Genomic DNA, 19669 nt, shown 5'->3' on the forward strand with positions numbered 1-19669 from the left:
TTTCCTGCTTTAGCAATCATCTCACTAACCACGTAGCTAGCTTCGACTGCTGCGTCATTCTCTTTGGTTGCTTTCTTAAAGAAATTTTGTTGCCTCAGTAGATATGTTTTAAGATTAGCAACCCGGCTGACTCTCTCATCTCCCTGGTATTTTGCATACTCCTCAGCATGTCTAGTTGTGTAATGACGTTTCAAATTGTATTCTTTGTGCACTGCAACTTTCTCTGTGCAAATAAGACACGTTGGGCTGCCTCTGTGGGAGCGAGAGAGGAGAAGATATAACAGTATCAAACTCGGGCCGCACTAGCATGAAACTTTGATATTGAGGTGGGGGCCGCAAACTTTTGTCCGGCGGGCCGCAGTTGGCCCGCGGGCCGCGAGTTTGAGACCCCTGATGTAGACACTTTGTAAATGCAGTGAACTCCACCATCTGGAGGTGTGTTATATCGATAAAATATTATCACAGATTTATTTTCATGCCTCTTCTAAATCTACAAATTTATTTTCGGAGTCGACTTTGGCGCAAAATACAGACGATTTGTAGCCTCGCCGCTATTTTAATCACACGACTGAGAAGTCTCGTTCACGACGAGAACTTACGTTTCGCGAGATTTTAGTCTTGACGGATGACCACAGTTCTTTGTTTTCTTGACGATTAGAAAAATGCCGGGGAAGCGTTCTTTTCAGGAGAACTGGGTAAAGGAAGAAAAATAAAGACTGGTTGATATAAGACTCTAAAGATAAACATTGTGCACGATGTGCTGCCTACGGAATATCCTTATATCTTTCGTCAATGGGCGAAAGTGTTTTGAAGAAAAAAAAATAAATCGACTGTTATGTTTGAAAGTTTCGACTCATTCCATTTTTGATTTAGCATCAGGATCACACTCTTTTCATTCTTCAACAGGAGCCGGTTGCACTGCTCGGGCGAAGGCCTTAGTCTGGACGTTTAAGGGACAATAGTCACATGCTTTCAATCATTAAATAATGCGTCATCTGGGTTATCAGTGTAAGAATGTCACAAATTTAATACAACCTTTGACTGAACACATGCTATATTTGTAAATATTTATATTTCAATGCTCTTCACTTGTCTTTGCACTCAGCGCACTTCAATGTGCCAGCCCACATGCAGGCATTCACCTTATAACAGCAGTCAACTCTATGCCCAACCACAAGATGCTGGACTCCCCTGTGTACAATGGACCCTACCAAAGCCTCTCTCTCCCCTGTTCAATGCACCCCACCAACCCATGACCTACTACCGCTACTAGGATGTTCTCACCAACGACTCGCAACATGATTTGAAAGCAAAGGGTCTCTAACAGTTCCTAGCCTCTTGTGTCGCTGTATTGTAGTGACGACTGTAAACCAACGTGTGTCTCAGCTGTGAAACTCTCCTCCCAACCTTCGACGGATTGTCGGTGTCGCCTGGAAAATAACACATGGTGTGTTCGCAGAAATGGTCAAGCGTGACATTACCGCCCCTGCCTTAAGGTAAGCCGCCTCGATTTAAAACATTCTGATGTTGTTTTTAGGCCTTGAACTCTACCAGGCGTTTTCATTCTACCTAAACGCAAATCTAAGGTCTAACCTAAATGTAACAAATTAACACACACAGCTTTCAATAATAATAATAAAAAAGAGTAAAGCATACAGATGACCTCAAAAATGATCTCACTTTATAAAGACTTAAAAAAACTTTAGTAGCAGTATGTTATAATAATGTATTGTCATAAGTGGGCTATTTACGTGTAAATATTACAATTCAGTATCCACTGTTAATTGAAATATGAATGAAGAAATGTCATTTTCAGGTGTTACATTGTACTTGCCTATTCACATACTGCCATTACAAAATCCACTTTCTGTTGGTTTACTGAATCTGCAGTTGGTTCCTTTATGAAATCTTATCTTGTCATGTGAATATAACTGTCATGCCTGAACACCAAAATAATGACAATTTTTTAAATGGAAAGCAATACTGTATTTCATATTAAGTCATGAAAAGTAATCATGGAGTATTAATGAGGTTTTCAGTATTGAACTGTTTTTGAAAAAAAAAGTCTGTGTCAGTGTGGTATTTTGACTTTAACATATTACACTGTTTATTTAAGAACTGTATTAAAAAAAAAATCAAGAGAAGGTAAAAGGTGTAACATGTAATTAATATATTGTTACTTTGTGATATTGCAGGTTTTTGCTAAAGCTCCAGGGGCTGAGTCTCAGAAGATTAAGTAGCTGAGGACGTGTGCAGTTTCACTCAGATTGTACTTTAACAATTCAAAAAGAAAAATCGAATGTAATGTTAGAAGAGGAGGCTATGTCTGCCATAAACAATCCAGTCCAGGTCTCATGTATACACAGCATAAAGACTGAACTGAGGTCTGTAGCTGATCTACAAGAAGACCTAAATGATAATGTAACGCTTAAGACAGAAAGCACATTTTGTTCTGATACAAATATGACATATTGTTCACAAATTAGCTGTGTGCAGCTTGGAAACATTTCTGGTCCAGTTTACATGAAACCTGAGCATGCTTGGGATATTCCTCAATCAAACTGTAAACATGAGAATACTGTAAAACTGGAGTTCATCTCTCAAGTTGCCATTGATTGTATTAAAACTGAGCAAGATCCTGGTTCAGAACTTCATCCTATAAAAGCCGAGTGTGCTGCACACATTGAGCAGTCACCTTGCAGTCATGAGAGTGCTGTGAAAGTGGAGTGCCAATTTCAAGATGTCACCTGTTCAATTAAGACTGAGCAGGATCTTGAGCAATGTGCGAAGACAGAGGAACAGCTTGTATTTAAGCAAGAAGAACAAGATGATAGTCACATGGTGAAGACTGAGACAGGTTGGCCTGGTCAGCATGCAATGTGGAAGAATAACATTGATGAGAACTGTCAAGAAATCAGTGTTGCTAGATGCATAACTCCTGAGATGACAGATATTATCAGAGAAAATCAACATCAGACACATGCGACTGTTACTGAAGTCACCAATGATTCAGCAACAGGAAACAGAAGTGATGCCGAACCTTATCAGTGTCGAGTGTGTTTATGTTCTTTCCGTTGTTCAACCCTACTCCAGAAACACATGATGATCCACTCTGACTTTAAAGCTTACAATTGTACTCCATGTAGCGTTTTGTTAGAAAGAATAGATACTTTAAAACAGCACAAGGAAGCTAACAGTAATAAGAGATCTGACCACAGTGATGAGAGACCTTACCAGTGTACTGTATGTCATGCAGTTTTCAAAAGATTAGATACTCTAAAAAAACACATGGTGATACATAGTGATATGAAACCTTACCAGTGTACTGTATGTCATGTAGCTTTCAAAAGATTAGATGGCAAAAAAGAGCACATGGTGACCCACTGCACAGTAATGAGAGACCTCACCAGTGTTCTGTCTGTCATGTAGCCTTCAAAACGCCTCGTGACTTAAAACAGCACATGGTGACTCACAGTGAGTTAAAACCTCACAGTGAGTTAAAACCTCACCAGTGTACTGAATGTCCTTTAACTTTCAAAAAATTATGTTACTTAAAAAACCACATGTTTAACCACAGTAATGTGAGACCTCACCAGTGCAGTAAATGTGATAGTGCTTTTAAGTGGTCAAATGATTTAAAAAAACACATGTTTACCCACAGTAATGAGAGACCTCACCAGTGTTCTGTCTGTCAAGCAGCCTTCAAAAGACCTCGTGAACTAAAACAGCACAAAGTGACTCACAGTGATGAGAAACCTTACCAGTGTACTGTATGTCCTCTAACTTTCAAAAGATTAGATAACCTAAAAAAGCACATGGTGATTCACAGTGATTTGAGACCTTATCAGTGCAGCATATGTAGGAAAACCTTCAAGCGGTCATATGAGTTGAAAAAACACATGGTGACACACAGTAATGTTCGACCTCATCAGTGCAGTATATGTAATAAGGCTTATAAGTGGTCGGTGGATTTAAAAACACACATGAGGACTCACAGTGGAGTAAGACCTTACCAGTGCAGCGTATGCAGGAAAACGTTCATGCGGTCCTCGAAGATAAAGAAACACATGCTTACAATGATGTGACCTCATCAGTGCCATCAGTGTAGAGCAAGTTCCAAGCAGAGGGTAGTATTAAACACAACATGATAATTAACAGGGATGTGAAATCTCATTAATGCAGTGCATGTGAACAACCACATGGTATGCTGTCAATGAGAGATCTTATGAGTAATGTATGTAAAGCTTTTTCTTTAAAATGTTCCATGCCCATTTAAACAGTGCAGTGTTATGTAATGCTGTCTGTTAATGACACATGCTGACATTAAGACATACTCTCTCATGCATGAAGTGTGTAGAGGTACTATTTGCTTTATTTCCGTTAAGAGGATCAAATAATTTGAAAGAGCCATTTAAATCACCTTTTTCCCCAGTGCAGTTTGTTTCTTTGGACATTTTGTCAGTGCCCTAATTTTTCTATACTTTGTATTAATCTATGATCTCTTAGAGGTGATTTGTCTACCAGAGAAATAGCTTGCCTTTTAAAGAACAAGTATTGATATTGATGGCTATCTGTGTTCAGTGTGTTAAACTGTGCTTTAGCTCCCAACCCCTAAAAATGCACATAATAAGTCAACATGTACCACACTTAGCACTTTTTTGGAAGACTTTTTCCCTGCTTTATATACATTGTCAAGGATGTCATGTCTTTTTGAAAGCCATGAAAATGCAAGATACTGCACAGTATTTTAGTTAGTTTGTAACATGCTACATTATCTCTGATAATTGCAAATAAATGATCAGGGAGTTTACTTGTTTGCATTGTTGTCTTGATGGATTCTTGTTATTGCTTTCGTCTATCTGTCTTTATCTTTCTATATCTTTCTTTAATCATAAGGCATGATAATATTCAACATTTTCACGCACTGTTCGCAGCTCTGAATTTTCCTCTTCAGATCAGCCGCCATGAACGGCCAGAAAAAACGCATTCGTGCGTGTCGTATGGCATATTCAAAATGGGTGTGGTAGAGCTCATCCTGCACACCTCTCATCGCTTTCTGTCGCATGGAGCGGGGTACTACCAGCTGCACGCGTGTTGATGTGGCGTCAGACACACGCCGGTAGAGCACACCATGTTCTAGCATCAGGCTCTTCCTCTCCCTGGCGTATATCCTGGTCTCTGGCCCCGTCACTGTCAGGTCGGTTCCTTCTGTGAGCGCTTGGCAGACAGCGGCTATGTGAGGGTCTTGCTGCTGTAACCTCCGCCAGTCGTCGACTGTCAGGGTGACGAAGTCTTGCTCCCCGCCCTCCGGCTCTAAGATGCCGTCTGGAATCATGTTTGGGTCCCCTACGACAGCTTCGACGGCTGGAGTGAAGTTGTCAGTGACGTCATTGTCACCTGACATGGGCGTGGTGTTCCGGGCTGTCTGCTGAATGGAATGTACTACTGGCCTTCCGGCGCTCTTGGCTGTCAGTATGCTCATAACTGCACTTGGATGATCGACCTGTGGATTGTCGTCTTGAAATTTCCTCGCTTTCTCCAGGAGGAACCCAACTTTCTCTAAGGTGTCTCTGTACTCTTCATTTGCTTCTGGCGGGTCCTGCGGTCGCCTTGACAACCCGTCCGCATGTGTGTGTTGAGCCCTGTTTGTACACGAGGTCGAAGTCGTACAGTGACAGGGATGACAACCATCTGTAGCTAACTGCGTCTAACTTTGCATTCGGGTTGTTGTCGGTAACCACGGTGACGCGGGAGCCCAAGATGTAGTCGTGAAACTTCTCTGCCATGGCCCATTTCAGAGCGAGAAATTCTCGCTTGTGTGCGGGGTAGTTCACTTCTGTCTTGTTGAGCCCTCTGCTGGCGTATGCGATTACCTTGAGTTCGCCTTGTTGATGTTGGTACAGCACGGCTCCAAGACCAGTGCCACTGGCATCACAATGCAGGATGAAGGGCTGGGACTGGTCAGCGATGCCCAGCATCGGGTCTGCAGTCGGTGCTTTGATCAGGGACTCAAACGCACCTTGTTCTCGCTCTCCCCACAGGTGAGATATATCTGACGACAGATTGAGTGCACCCGCCTTCTTAGCTGTTTTTTTAAGCTTATGTGGTACATGTCCAACAGTAAGGTCGTTCAGAGGCTTGGCGATTTGCGCGAACTGAGGAATCCAGCGCCTATAAAATCCTGCAAACCCTAGGAACGCTTTGACATCGCGAACTGTTTTGGGGACAGGCCAACTGGTCAGAGCCTCGATCTTTTCAGGGTCTGGCCTAATGCCTTCTGCGGAGATGAGGCATCCTAGGTGTCTGACCTCAGTGGTGGCAAAAATACATTTATCGGGGTCAAGTTTCAGTTTAAAACAACGCAACCTCTCCAGAGATTTAATTGTTCTATCTTCTATCTGCTGGAGGTTAGTGCCATGTATTAAAATGTCATCGAGAAAAATTATCAGCTCTGCCAAGTTCATGTCACTCAAACAGCAGTCCATCAACCGTTGAAAGGTCATGGGGGCGTTGACAAGGCCAAATGGCAACCTCTGGAACTCGTACAGTCCGAACGGGGTTGTAAATGCAGAAATCTTCTTCGCTCGCTCGGACAGAGGTACCTGGTAATAGGCCTTTGACAAATCGAGGCTAGTGAAAACCTTAGCCCCACTCAATGTTAAAAACAATTGTTCAATTTTTGGTCACGAATAACTGTCCCTCACTGTCCGCGCGTTCACCCTCCTGTAATCTACACACATGCGCAGTGCCCCATTCTTCTTCCTCACTAGCACAATGGGCGAAGCGAAGGAACTGGTCGACGGCTTGATGATGCGAGCATCTAGCAACTGTTGCACATGTTGTCTGACCTCCTCCAGGTCCTGTGGCGGTACAGTGGAACCTCGGTTAGCGAACGCCTCGGATAACGAATATTTCGGTTAACGAACAAAAATTTTGTTAAAAGTTTGTCTCGGATAGCGAACAAAATTTCGGATAACGAACAGCCACGTGAACCACACGTGACCGACCAGCATGTCATCATTCGCGCTCGAGACACAGTTACGATCGGTCGTTCCTTATCTGTGCGCATCTTTCTTGTTTAGTGATTTTTGTGCTTTATTTTAATAAGATATTCCTCAATAATGGCTCCATAGAAGATTAAGAGCAATTAGTAGTAGTGAGGTAATGACAAGGAAACGGCCAACAATTGAATTGAAAAAGGAAATGATTTCAAAGTATGAAGGTGGCATGCGTCTGTCGGATATGTGATGTCGTATTATCGAAGAGTTTTACAAAAAAGGCAGAAGCAACAGACACTGGACAAGTTTTTTCCTTTAACCTCAAAGCTACAGAAAAGGGAAGTCACCCAGATTTTATAATGTCACGTGTGCTCATGGAGGGGGAATCAAAGCAGTCATTCCACCCCTTCCTCCCCACACCTGCTTCCAACCACGCCGTCAAAACGGCAAGTTTTCTGATGTTTAAATGCTTTCGTTAATGTTTTTATGTTTATTTAACTCCATTTATAGTGCATTCTAACTGTTCTCATTAAAACAAATACCTATATAGCCTGTAACTTTCAAATATTAGCGAGCCAACAGGGGCTGGGAACCAATTAAATCTATTTCCTTTATTTCTTATGGAAAAAAATTGTTTCGGATAACGAACATTTCGGATAACGAACAACTTTCCAGAACGGATTAAGTTCGTTAACCGAGGTTCCACTGTATAGGCCTCGGTCTTTCTCTAATCGACGGACCTGGAGTCAGTTCAATGTCATGCACAACATCTGTCATGTTCAAATCAAATTCTTTTTCATTAAAACATCGCTAAATGTCAACAACTTCTTTGTGAATCTGTCTTTCCATGTTTGGATACTCCGTGTCTGGACAGACTAGTAACACGGTGTCTATTTTACTGTCCACACCAACGACATCTTTAGGCAGCCACACCGACACACGCACAACACCAATATAGGGCACGGAATGACCGCCTGCTCCTATCACTTGCAGTGTAGAATCCAGGTTTTCCAGCTGTCGATGTCGCATATTTCTGCGGAAAAAAGACTCCGACACAATAGCGAGCCGCTGTCTATCAAACAGCGTGACGTCACGCCGTCGATGCGGATGAGTGATTCGCAGCTCGGTCCCACCAAGGCCTCGAGGTTTTTGTGATCTGCGCCGGGTGAGTGTAATTCCGCGAGCACCACTCGACTGGTCAGCGTCACATGTCGTCTGGAAGAGGAATTTCTCACCGCCACATGCACTCTTGAGCCTGTGACACTGGCTGACACTACCGTGATATTTTCTGGTAACCATTCTTGTGAACGCGCAGTAATTGTAACAGGTGCGTTCAAAGTCGTTGTCTGGTTACCACACAATTCCACAGTTTGCTGCGGAGGAATATCCAGCACTGCACTATTTAAGTGATTGGGGTTATGTCGGCATTGCCATTAGAGAGCGGCCTCGATGCCAAAAGTCATGAAAGATAGCTTGGCATAATTTTTCTACATATTTTATATGAATATGTCTTTCTTTACCCAATGAACAATGAGTCAGACTTGTAGTACCCCGCACCATAGAAAAAAATCCACAGAGTAAAAAGCAGGAAAAATTCCACTGACCAAGTTCTGTGCCCCTTTCATAGCCTCTTGCCACCAGACCCTTCAGTACCCTATTCTCGGCAGGATACTATATTTAAATATACCGTATTGTGGGAGAGAGAATTAAATTATTTCAACACGTATATGTATACATCTATCTATATATTGCTAGTATGAGCTCTATCTGGAATCGCCCTTGTTAGCAGCACTCTATGCCAGTGGTTCTCAAAGTGGTCCGCGGTTCGAAATACTTTGAGAACCACTGCTCTATGCCCAACCACAAAATGCTGGACTCCCCTGTCTACAATGGACCCTACCCACGCATCTCTCCCTTCTGGTCAATGCACCCGACCGACCTATGACCTACTATCGCTACTAGAATGTTCTCACCAACGACTCGCATCATGATTTGAAAGCAAAGGGTCTCTACCAGTTCCTAGCCTCTTGCTTCACTGTATCGTAGGGACGACTGTAAACCAACTTGTGTCTCAGCTGTGAAACTCTCCTCCCAACCTTCAGCGGACTGTCGGTGTCGCCTCGAGAATAATTAGCACGTGGTGTGTTCTCATGTGTTCGCAGAAGTGGTCAAGCGTGACACTACCGCCCCTGCCTGAAGGGAAGCCGCCTCGATTAACAGGTGAGCAAAACATTCTGATGTTGCATTTAGGCCATGAACTGAACCAGGCGTTTTCATTCTACCTAAACGCAAATCTAAGGTCTAACCTACATGTAACAAATTAACACACACAGCATTCAATAATAATAAAAAAGAGTAAAGCATACAGATGACCTCAAAAATGATCTCACTTTATAAAGACTTTAAAAAATTAAAACTTTAGTAGCAGTATGTTATAATAATGTATTGTCATAAATGGGCTATTTACGTGTAAATACTACAATTCAGTATCCACTGTTAATTGAAATATGAATGAAGAAATGTCATTTCCAGGTGATACACATAATGCCATTACAAAATCCACTTTCTGTTGGTTTAATGAATATGCAGTTGGTTCCTTTATGAAATCTTATTTTGTCACGTGAATAACTGTCATGCCTGAACACCAAAATAATGACAATTTTTTAAATGGAAAGCAATATTTCCTGATAAGTCATGAAAAGTAATCATGGAGTATTAATAAGGTTTTCAATATCCAACTGTTTGTGAAAAAAAAGACTGTGTTGTATTTTAACTTTAACATATGACACTGTATATTTAACAACAGTATTAAAAAATGTCAAATGAAGGCAAAAAAATGTAAGATGTAATTAATATATTGTTACATTGTAATATTTGCAGGTTTTTGTTAAAGCACCATGGGCACCATGAGTCTCAGAAGATTAAGTAGCTGAGGACGTGCCGTTTCACTCAGATTGTACTTTAACAATTCAAAAAAAAAATTGAATGTAATATTAGAAGAGGAAGTTATGTCTGCCATAAGCAATCAAGTCCAGGTCTCATGTACACACAGCATAAAGACTGAACCGAGGTCTGCAGCTGATCTACAAGACTTAACTGATAAAGTAATGCTTAAGACAGAAAGCACATTTTGTTCTGATACAAATATGACTTATTGCTCATCAATGAACTGTGTACAGCTTAAAAACATTTCTGGTCCAACTTACATAAAATGTGAGTTTGCTAAGAATATTCCTCAATCAAACTGGAAACATGAGGATGCTGTAAAACTGGAGCTAAACTCTCAGGATACCATTGGTTGTATTAAAACTGAGCAAGTTCCTGGTGAAGAACTTCATCTCATAAAACCTGAACGTGGTGCACACATTGAGCAGTCAGACTGCAGTCATGAGAGTGCTGTGAAAGTGGAGTGCCACTGTCAAGATGTTACCTGTTCAATTAAGTCTGAGCAGGATCTTGTGCAGTGTGCGAAGACAGAGGAGCAGCTTGTATTTAAGCAAGAAGAACAAGATGATAGTCATATTGTGAAGACTGAGACAGGTTGGCCTGGTCAGCATACAATGAGGCAGAATAACATTGATGAGAATTGTCAAGAAATCAGTGTTGCTAGATGCATAACTCCTGAGGTGACAGATATTATGAGAGAAAATCAACATCAGACACATGCAACTGTTACTAAAGTCACCATTGATTCCACAACAGGAAGTAGAAGTGATGCCAAACCTTATCAGTGCAAAGTGTGTTTATGTTCTTTCAGTTTTTTTACCCTACTCCAGAAACACAAGATGATGCACTCTGATCTTAATGCTTACAATTGTACTCCATGTAGTGTTGTCTTAGAAAGAATAGATACTTTTAAACAGCATAAGGTAACTAACAGTAATAAGAGATCTGACCACAGTGGTGAGAGACCTCACCAGTGTAATGTATGTCATGTAGCTTTCAAAAGATTACATTCTCTAAAAAAACACATGGTGACTCACAGTGATTTGAAGCCTTACCAGTGTACTGTATGTCCTTTATCTTTCAAAAGATTAGATGTCCTAAAACAGCACATAATGACCCACAGTGATAAGAGACCTTACCAGTGTTCTGTCTGTCATGTAACCTTCAAAAGACCTAGTTCCCTAAAAAAGCACATGGTGAATCACAGTGATGTGAAATCTTACCAGTGCAGTATATGTAATATTTCTTTCCAGTTTTCAAGTGATTTTAAAATACACATGGTGACCCACAGTGATGAGAGACCTCACCAGTGTTCTGTCTGTCATGTAGCCTTTAAAACACCTCGTGCCCTAAAACAGCACATGGTGACTCATAGTGATTTGAAACCTTACCAGTGTACTGTATGTCATGTAGCTTTCAAAAGATTACCTAACCTAAAAGAGCACATGGTGACTCACAGTGATGAGAGACCTCACCAGTGTTCTGTCTGTCATGTAGCCTTCAAAAGAGCTAAAGCCCTAAAAAAGCACATGGTGAATCACAGTGATGTGAAATCTTACCAGTGCAGCGCATGTAAGAAAACTTATAGGCGGTCATCTGAGTTAAAAAGACACATGCTTATCCACAGTGATGCTACCTCATCAGTGCCATCAGTGTAGAGCTAGTTCCAAGCAGAGGGTAGTATTAATTTAACACAACATGATAATTAACAGCAATGGGAAATCTCATGACTGCAGTGTATGTGAACAACCACATGGTATGCTATTGATGAGAGACCTTATGAGTAATGTATGTAAAGCTTTTTTTGGACATTTTGTCAGTGCCCTAATTTTTGTATACTTTGTACTAATCCATGATGTATTAGAGAGGTGATTTGTCTACCAGAGAAATAGCTTGTCTTTTCAAAGAACATGTACTGATATTGATGGGTATCTTTGTGTTCAGTGTGTAAAGCTCCCAACCCCTAAAAATGCACATGATAATTCAACATGTACCACACTTAGCACTTTTTTGGTATATTTTTTCCCTACTTTATATGCATTGTCAAAGATGTCATGTCTTTTTGAAAGCAATGAAAATGCAAGATACACTGAACTGTACTTTAGTTAGTTTGTTGTATGCTACGCTATCTCTGATAATTGCAAATAAATGATCAATGAGTTTACTTGTTTGAATTGTTGTCTTGATGATTCTTGTTGATGTTAATAACAAAAAGAATAAATGAATAAACCGAATATCCAGTGTGAATTCAACGTCTTGTTTAATTAAGACAGCAAAATTCTATGCATGATACTGAGACAGAAGAGTGGGCGTTTTTTTGAAATGGTTTCGCCCGTTTGAGGGAAAGTAGGAGTACATGGTGCTGACTTTTACAAGCGGTCAGTAAGGAACCGCTTTTTTAGACACAGAAACTGCTTTCTATTTGTATCGCTGGTCTACTTTCTGCACAAATTAAGCAAACATAAGTTTTTACACAATTAACAACCAAATTAGTGGCTTTTTATGATTTTCTTTTTACATTGAATTCTGAGACAGGCATCTTGGGTGAGTTATAGGAAAACGATTAGAGAAGTTACATAAAGACGAAACCACTTGTAGTATGTCTGTTTTACAGTAGGAGTAGAATGTTTGAAGAAACGTTTGCGTGCGCGCGCGTGTGTGAGACTAGTTTTCTAAAAATATTTACCCTATGATAAAATGAACTGCTTCTTTCTGTTGGTGTGTGGCTTACTGTGTAAGTGAGACCAGATGCGATAAGCAGCGTGTCTAGAAAACTGATGAGAGGTTTTGTTCCCCTTAGAAAGACTCGAGTGCCAAACAGTCAAATTCTTTTAACCAACCTCTCAGTTGGTGGTAACTGTTATCCCCGGGTGATCCACTTCAGCTCTTCGCATTCGGAATGTCCATGACAAGATGTGCAGAATACTGAGGCAGACGCGTTTCATCATGTCTACAAATGTTTATTGTCGTCACATATTTGTACCCAGATAACACAGATGAATGAATATGTAAGAACCATATTTGTGTGATTTCATTTATTTCTTAGTATTATAGATTTCATTAATAACCCTTTCCTTTTCATATAGTATAAATGCATTGCCTTTATAAAACAATTAAAATGAAAATGGTGGAAAACGGTTTACAACAAAGGAAGAATATGGAAAATTCTTTCTGGGAAAAGCTTTTTATATAAAAAGTAGTTATGCGCCTGTTTCTAAAACAAAGTTTTAAAAAATTTTCACGTTTAGCTTTTATATTTGAGTGAGATCCAAATGAAGTTGGAGAAAATTTTTACTCTTGACCAGGGACAGTAAAATTATCGCCGCTTACCCTCCACCCCAGGCACATTCTCTTGATTCGGAAATCACTTTCACTTGTAAAAATAAGGTTGACTTCAGGGTAAACGAAATGAGTACGTCGCAAAGGGGGATAATTCAGTCGATTGACAATCAGGGGACGGTATTCTTACATTTTCCCCAAACAGAAGATAAATTCAGCTGCAATCAAAGCCAGAATACCTTATGCTTCTCGAAATCCAGCAATTTTTGAATTTCGCTGTAGTCTACAATGCTACAAATTTCCAGGTGATAAAATCTGCAATTCCGAAGAAAATCTATCAAATTAAGAGAGAAGAGTAAAGGTATAGTTGGATAAGAAATAAACTGATACCTACCTTGTGTAACTGGGTTGTCCTAATAAGTGGATGAAGACTAAAAATAGTTGTCAATCTAGAAAGGTCCATACATCTTATTATGAAAGGGATGCAAAGTTTGTTTCTGTCTTTAAAATGAAGCACATGAAAAAAAGCCTAGAGATTTACTGAAATCTTCAGTTCCAATGGCCGACCATATCAAACGACTTTGTGGGTCAGATGTTTTTAACTCCTGCTTTAAAATAACTTTAATTTATTTCTGTACAAAACCGAGAACATTGCAGCTCTATGCTCATTGAGGATTAACCCTAGTAGCATTGAAAGAGAAACCCATATGGGAACCATATGGGATTTTACCCAGGTAACCGGGGATTCATCTGCCAAACCCAGTATGTGGTCCGGCCGGAAAATGAAAGGCAAAGCATGGACCCATATGTGTTTTCCCATGTAAATAACCAGGTAGATCCCAGATAAATCCCAGTTGAATTCTTGAGGTGATATTTATTCTATTTTTAGGTATTTTGACATATCCTGATTTACAACAATGTAAATCACGATATGCCAAAATTCCTAAAAATACTATATCAAATACATCAAAAATAAAATCTTAAAATGCCAATAAATGGATTAAATAAAGTGGTTTTGCCATTATTACATTAATAAGCAGCAAAAAGTGCACAAAATGCAAAATCTTACACAAAAAAAAAACAATGATTTTGTCTTTTACTGACGTTTTATTGAAGTTAAAATGTCTGTGAAAATAAGATAAAAAGCAAGGTTATTTGAAAAAATATTTAAAATATACACATTTGTGAAGCATTGTCCCATTTAAATGCATAAAAAATATTTTCTCATGACATGTTAATGCAACACTCGTTATTTGATTATGAGTTGAAGAAGAAGCAAAACATGTATCCACTGACAAAACCATTAAATTAACTGCAGTTTTACATCAATTAGATTTTCCCAAAGAAAAAGGCTCAAAGATCTATTACCAATATATCAAATAATGAGCATGAACTGAATTGCTTTCAAAAGGAGGTGATGCTTCAACAGACATTTCTTATATAAATAAAATCCACGAAATTAAATAAAACGGTTTCAGGCTGGATTGCAGCTTCTGGTAATAACTACAACCATTTTGAAAATATGCAAATTTAAAGCTTGTACTTTTATAAATAGCTGATACAAAAAAAATCTCGCCGAACCTAACAGTTTTTTTTTTCTGCAGATAAAGTTGTACAGCTTTACTCGTCGTCCACCCCATAACAATTTACAGACTTGTACAGGCTGTGCTCAGCCCTTCCCTTCTGCTATTCTCTCAATCCGAGCACCAGTTAACCAATTGATGTATGCACCTGCAGGTCAGCGCATATGTAGCTTCAGGATAACTTTTTCTTGCAGCATCTAAAAATAGACAAAAATATAAGAATATGAGATCGGGCATAAAAAGTAATCACTTAATTGCAGGTCATGACCCTAAAATACAGAATATAATGAGGAAAAAAAAAGGAAGGTAGAAGCAAATCATATAGATATGTAAAGTGCCATAACAATTTAAGCGTTATAATCAGAAAGACTACAAGTGGAACTGCATTAGAATTTCTTTAGGCAGGCAAACTCTGGACATATACTGATTTTTTTTTAAAAATCCCAATACATGCGAACTGTAAAGATATCTCTCAATTGTTGTTTCATTCCTTTCTACACAGTGTTAACCAGCTGATTAAAGGACTAGACACTGCACATAAACATGTGTCCATATTTTTAATTTTGCAATGTAATTGGATCACAATGAAAATGAGGTAGGAAAGTCGCCAGGCTAGAGTTGTCTCCTGTAATGTTTTTTTTAATCTCATAAAAACAGTGAAATATTTAAATCCTTACCCTGAACTGTTTGTAAAATAAAGGAGTGGTTCTTGAGTCCCTTCTTCTCTTTCAGACCATTGAAGTTGTAACACCGGGCTGAGTCAGTTGACAATAGCACAGATAGTGTGCTCCTCACCCCGTGCTTTAAAGTGAATATTCCACCCATCGTCAAATGGCATTCCTGGAAACAGACAATAATAAGCATTCATCACTTTTTAAAATAAAAGTTCCTGTGGGCAGTATCATGATACATGTTATGAGAACTAGTATTATAAAACCAAAATATGGATGAAAACCATTAAGGAAATTTCCGATTTTTCTCTGTAACCAAGCTGAAGTTGTTACATAAAATTTATTATCAGCTGCAATCCATGCCAACATAACAATGCCTTTGTTACTTTTTAGTACTGCAGACATGTCATTTGTTCTATAAAATAAAATGCTATAAAAACCTTTAAAGGGAATAGCAAAAATAGATTTGACTCCTCCTACTAACAAATCAGAATACAGCACATACCGAGTGTGTCCGTTTTCCAGGGTCAGTCTTCCAATCCCACTCCAGATGGTCAACATCCTCTGAAGATTGTAAGGGAAACTGGAACCCCTCTGGCAGTTTTCCTCCTGTCACCTCCTTTTCCTGGTGTTGTTTCTCCATCCTTGAAGCCTCCTTTTCACATCTTTTATATCATCTCTCATCGCTTCCAGAAAAGACAGTTGCTGCTGTCCCAAGTTTCTCTAGTTGAGCTGAAACTAACGAACACAATAGCAGAAAACATATAAGATGTGATCTTTGCTGGCTTCGCTATAATTCACAATGCTTGGAAAATATAACTACTCTTGGTTGCTTTTCCTATTTGTCATATATCTATTTGATATCTGATCCATATTTATTTCCATTTTTTTTTCACTATGCCAAAGAAGGTTGGATTTTCCACTTCTGGCTATATTTCACAAAAACACTGTTATAAGGTCTTGGCCGAGAGTAAGAAAAAACAAACTTTTAAAATGATTATAAAAAAATGACTTCAAATTACCTTCCAAGGGTTGTGGGTCCCTATGCTGGTTAGGATGAAAACCTGAGAATGGTGTTGGAGATGTGAAGGCAAAGGTGAAATAGTACTTTGTCGATAGCTGCTACTGGGACACCCTAGGGCTGACAACTACTGGCGGCAGAGAGTATGGAAATGGTAGTGGACACTGCTGCATTGAATGGTCATCACATAGTGATTCCTCGGCATTCTTTTCTCCTTCGCTGTCTGTTAGCTGTGCATCCCTGTGTCAAATGAATATATTTGCATAAACTTATTTAGCTCACTAAATTTAAAACTATAAGCTGTTGATATGTTGTTTAAAAACTTTATTAAATTTCACCAATCCAGACCAAAAGTATATCATAAATTTCCTTTAACAATACTACACTTTATAGTGCAGCATAATAACCAAAGTTTACAGTACCTGTTACTTGTTCCAACAGTCCAGATATCATCTTTTTATCTCCTTCCTTTGTCATGCAGTACATAATGGTATAGCAGTCATTTTGACAATTAATGCTTCACATGCTTCATAAATTTTCTTTCTGGTATAAATTAATTATGAATTAAAAAATTTGCACTTACTTAATGACTTGTGCAGGCGAACTGGATGTATGGGCCATGAGGAATCTGGTGTTTAATAATGAAGCTTGCAGATTTTGATGGCCAGTTGCACATCCTGCGACCACTGGAATCTTTAAAAATGCTAGCAGCCAGCTGTCTGAATTACAGCTACTGGCCCCTTTAAACCTTCTGCTTCTTCCAAAAATCACCATGGAATAGGCCATCTGCTGAGACAACATGCAGTTTGTAGGCATTTTATCCTAAATATGCAAAGCCTATCTCTTTGTAAACATCACTGTTAAATGTGTAAGCAGCATAATAAATATATGTATGTGTACAGCATATTTGCACTGATAGTTCAAATGCAGGTGTTTAAACACAACACAGCCCAGTACATTTCTTTCCCTCCTAAAGCCCCCCCCCCTGTACCATGAATTTACCCCCTTTTCAAGAAATTATTAAAAAAGTAACTAAACAAGACAGAAGAACAATTCAAATTGATAATGACAGATCAAATGTGTTGAAGTGGAACAGTCATTACCTTAATCTTTCTAAGAACGTACTTTTCTGATAATCCAACCAGACTAGATTTAGACAGAGATTCTTTACGTCCAAAGTGAAAATAATATTCAGAACTATTTTCTACAGATCTAATGTTTAACTTTTGGGGGGTTTTCAACAGTGTTCTGGGATGCTTGGGAGAGATGGATGGTAATTACGTAGAATACTCAGTAAACGAGACAAAGCACTAAGTGTAATGTTACATTGGCTTGCCCAGTGCTAAATCCTGATACAAATCGTTTTCTGATATGCGCTTGGTATTCTGTAATAATTCAGTGTCGCTGTCTGTTTCACTTTGATCTTCCTGATCTAAATAATCAAGAAAAGAATCCTATTCCATTACATCTGTTTCGTTTTGATCCTGATCTAGGTATTGCGAAGCTGAAACCGATCGCGAGTGGATGCTCTACGTAACAGCTGATGAAATATCGCCAGATAAATCGTAATCACAAGTTATTAGAGGAAATTCTGACAGCTCCGAATTCTCTGCATCATTAATTACGACTAAAGAATTATCAAATTGCTAGGGTTCAGAACTGCTGAGCCTGCCGTGACTTCTTTCTGGAAAACTTCTGCATTTATTGCTTTCGTGTATTTCTTAACTTGTGCTCTAATTCTTCTTCTCTGAGCGTGGTATTCTGCATTGAATTTGGACATTGTTGGAATGAATAAATAACTAGTATATTTACTTTAGAATATGTATAAGTTAGAAAAACGTACTGTATTGTCGAACAGTCGAATGCTGCTTGCAATTGATCCTGGAGAACACTTAAATTTCCGCTCAGCTGCTGGAGAACAAAATGGCGAATAGAAACAAAAATTTAAAAATGGCGGCCACGGTGGCTGTGCACGTCTGCCATTGGCTAAAAGTAGTTGCTTGTATTAGGAGATCCAGTTAGAACCGCATTTTCGAGATCATATGGGACAATCTTTATGGGACCCATATGGGACCTATATTCAATGCTGCTAGGGAATAAGGAATAAACAACAGCACAAATAAAAGATAAATACAGAAAACGAAGGAGAGGAGTGACATGGTTTCGCTGTTGCTGTTTACAGAAAGTCTATTCATAAGCATTTTTATGGGACAGTTTAAAATGACAAGCTTGAACACCGAACGCCCATTGCTACAACAAGCAGCTGACTCGGCATCAAGCAGACGACGCGTGACGTAGCGTGGACATGACGTCAGGCTTTGCTACAGTCAGCGGGAAAAAAAAAAGCCTCGACCTTCCCCCCCGCGAACCGGATAAAAATAGCCTGGATTATGACGTCAGACGTCGTCTGCTGTCAGCCTTACCGGGGCGTCCCCATGGCTAAGAGTGAGGTTGGCATAGAAACATGGCTGACACGTGACAGTCAGGACATGCACTTTTGGATCACGAGCAGTTTACATATGGTCAACATATTTCACGAGAACTTCATGCTTGAGACCCTCCACAACCTTTACACTTCCATGTCCATGGGTGGAGGGCCGACTAGCAGCCGACACTTAGCAGGCGACATCCACCTGACAGCACGTACCGACAGACAACTGCATGACTTTACCAACAGACTGACAGACAACTCAAACATACGTGGAATGGAGACCAGCTGTGATGACATTTCCTGACAGTGATGTCAATATTTATCTAATCAACAGTACAAACACTGCAAGGTCACAAAAACATTAAAGTAAATTAGAAATCATTCATGGCTTGCTGAAGACATCACACAAATAATACACATGCCTACGGACACACAGGTGCACGGACTATCAATAATATTTGTAGTAATTAAAATTTTTGATCCATTGTCATCTCTTGAAAAAAAAGAAAGAAAATTAAGCAAAAGATGTCATGTACACATAAAGTAATTTTATCGAGAAAAAGTATTAATTTTTTTTGTCTTCAAGTTGCAAATGTTTCCGTTGTTCGTTGGTATGAAAAAAAAGAACACATGAACATATTCTTCAGTTCCGAGTAATTTTTTAAAAATTGTCCTTATTTTCCATAAATAAATTTTTCTTCGTGTTCAAGGATGTATGTGGGAGGGCCGTTGTATTGCAT

At 39.3% G+C, this 19669-nt stretch overlaps 3 protein-coding genes across 3 annotated transcripts; 2 read left to right on the top strand and 1 right to left on the bottom strand.

Annotated features, from left to right (window-relative positions):
• Positions 1–372: 372 nt before the first annotated feature.
• On the top strand, positions 373–3578 carry LOC112566061 (putative zinc finger protein 735). Its single transcript, XM_025241994.1, has 2 exons — positions 373–1496; positions 2196–3578. Exon 2 carries the CDS (start codon positions 2305–2307, stop codon positions 3427–3429), a length of 1125 nt encoding a protein of 374 aa, XP_025097779.1. The 5' UTR covers positions 373–1496; positions 2196–2304; the 3' UTR covers positions 3430–3578.
• A 5303-nt stretch (positions 3579–8881) lies between these two features.
• Positions 8882–12122, top strand: LOC112566053 (zinc finger protein 883-like). Its single transcript, XM_025241984.1, has 2 exons — positions 8882–9218; positions 9879–12122. The coding sequence occupies exon 2, from the start codon at positions 10007–10009 to the stop codon at positions 11600–11602; it is 1596 nt and encodes a 531-aa protein (XP_025097769.1). The 5' UTR covers positions 8882–9218; positions 9879–10006; the 3' UTR covers positions 11603–12122.
• Positions 12123–14917: 2795 nt separating this feature from the next.
• LOC112566946 lies at positions 14918–16511 on the bottom strand. Its single transcript, XM_025243376.1, has 4 exons — positions 16500–16511; positions 15983–16215; positions 15484–15646; positions 14918–15003 (listed from the first exon to the last, which is right to left on the bottom strand). Exons 2-4 carry the CDS (start codon positions 16118–16120, stop codon positions 14918–14920), a joined length of 387 nt encoding a protein of 128 aa, XP_025099161.1. The 5' UTR covers positions 16121–16215; positions 16500–16511.
• Positions 16512–19669: the final 3158 nt, after the last annotated feature.

The sequence above is a fragment of the Pomacea canaliculata genome, linkage group LG6 (assembly GCF_003073045.1).
Source record: "Pomacea canaliculata isolate SZHN2017 linkage group LG6, ASM307304v1, whole genome shotgun sequence".
NCBI classification, from domain to species: domain Eukaryota; kingdom Metazoa; phylum Mollusca; class Gastropoda; order Architaenioglossa; family Ampullariidae; genus Pomacea; species Pomacea canaliculata.

Bases quoted from the DNA above. Each gene is read 5' to 3' on its own strand.
- LOC112566946 (XM_025243376.1), bottom strand. From the start codon at position 16,120: ATGGAGAAACAACACCAGGAAAAGGAGGTGACAGGAGGAAAACTGCCA. The intron at 15,647-15,982 runs GTATGTGCTGTA...GTCTGTTTCCAG, and splicing joins CTGGAAAACGGACACACTCG to GAATGCCATTTGACGATGGG. The intron at 15,004-15,483 runs GTAAGGATTTAA...GTCTATTTTTAG, and splicing joins TATTTTACAAACAGTTCAGG to ATGCTGCAAGAAAAAGTTAT.
- LOC112566053 (XM_025241984.1), top strand. From the start codon at position 10,007: ATGTCTGCCATAAGCAATCAAGTCCAGGTCTCATGTACACACAGCATA.
- LOC112566061 (XM_025241994.1), top strand. From the start codon at position 2,305: ATGTTAGAAGAGGAGGCTATGTCTGCCATAAACAATCCAGTCCAGGTC.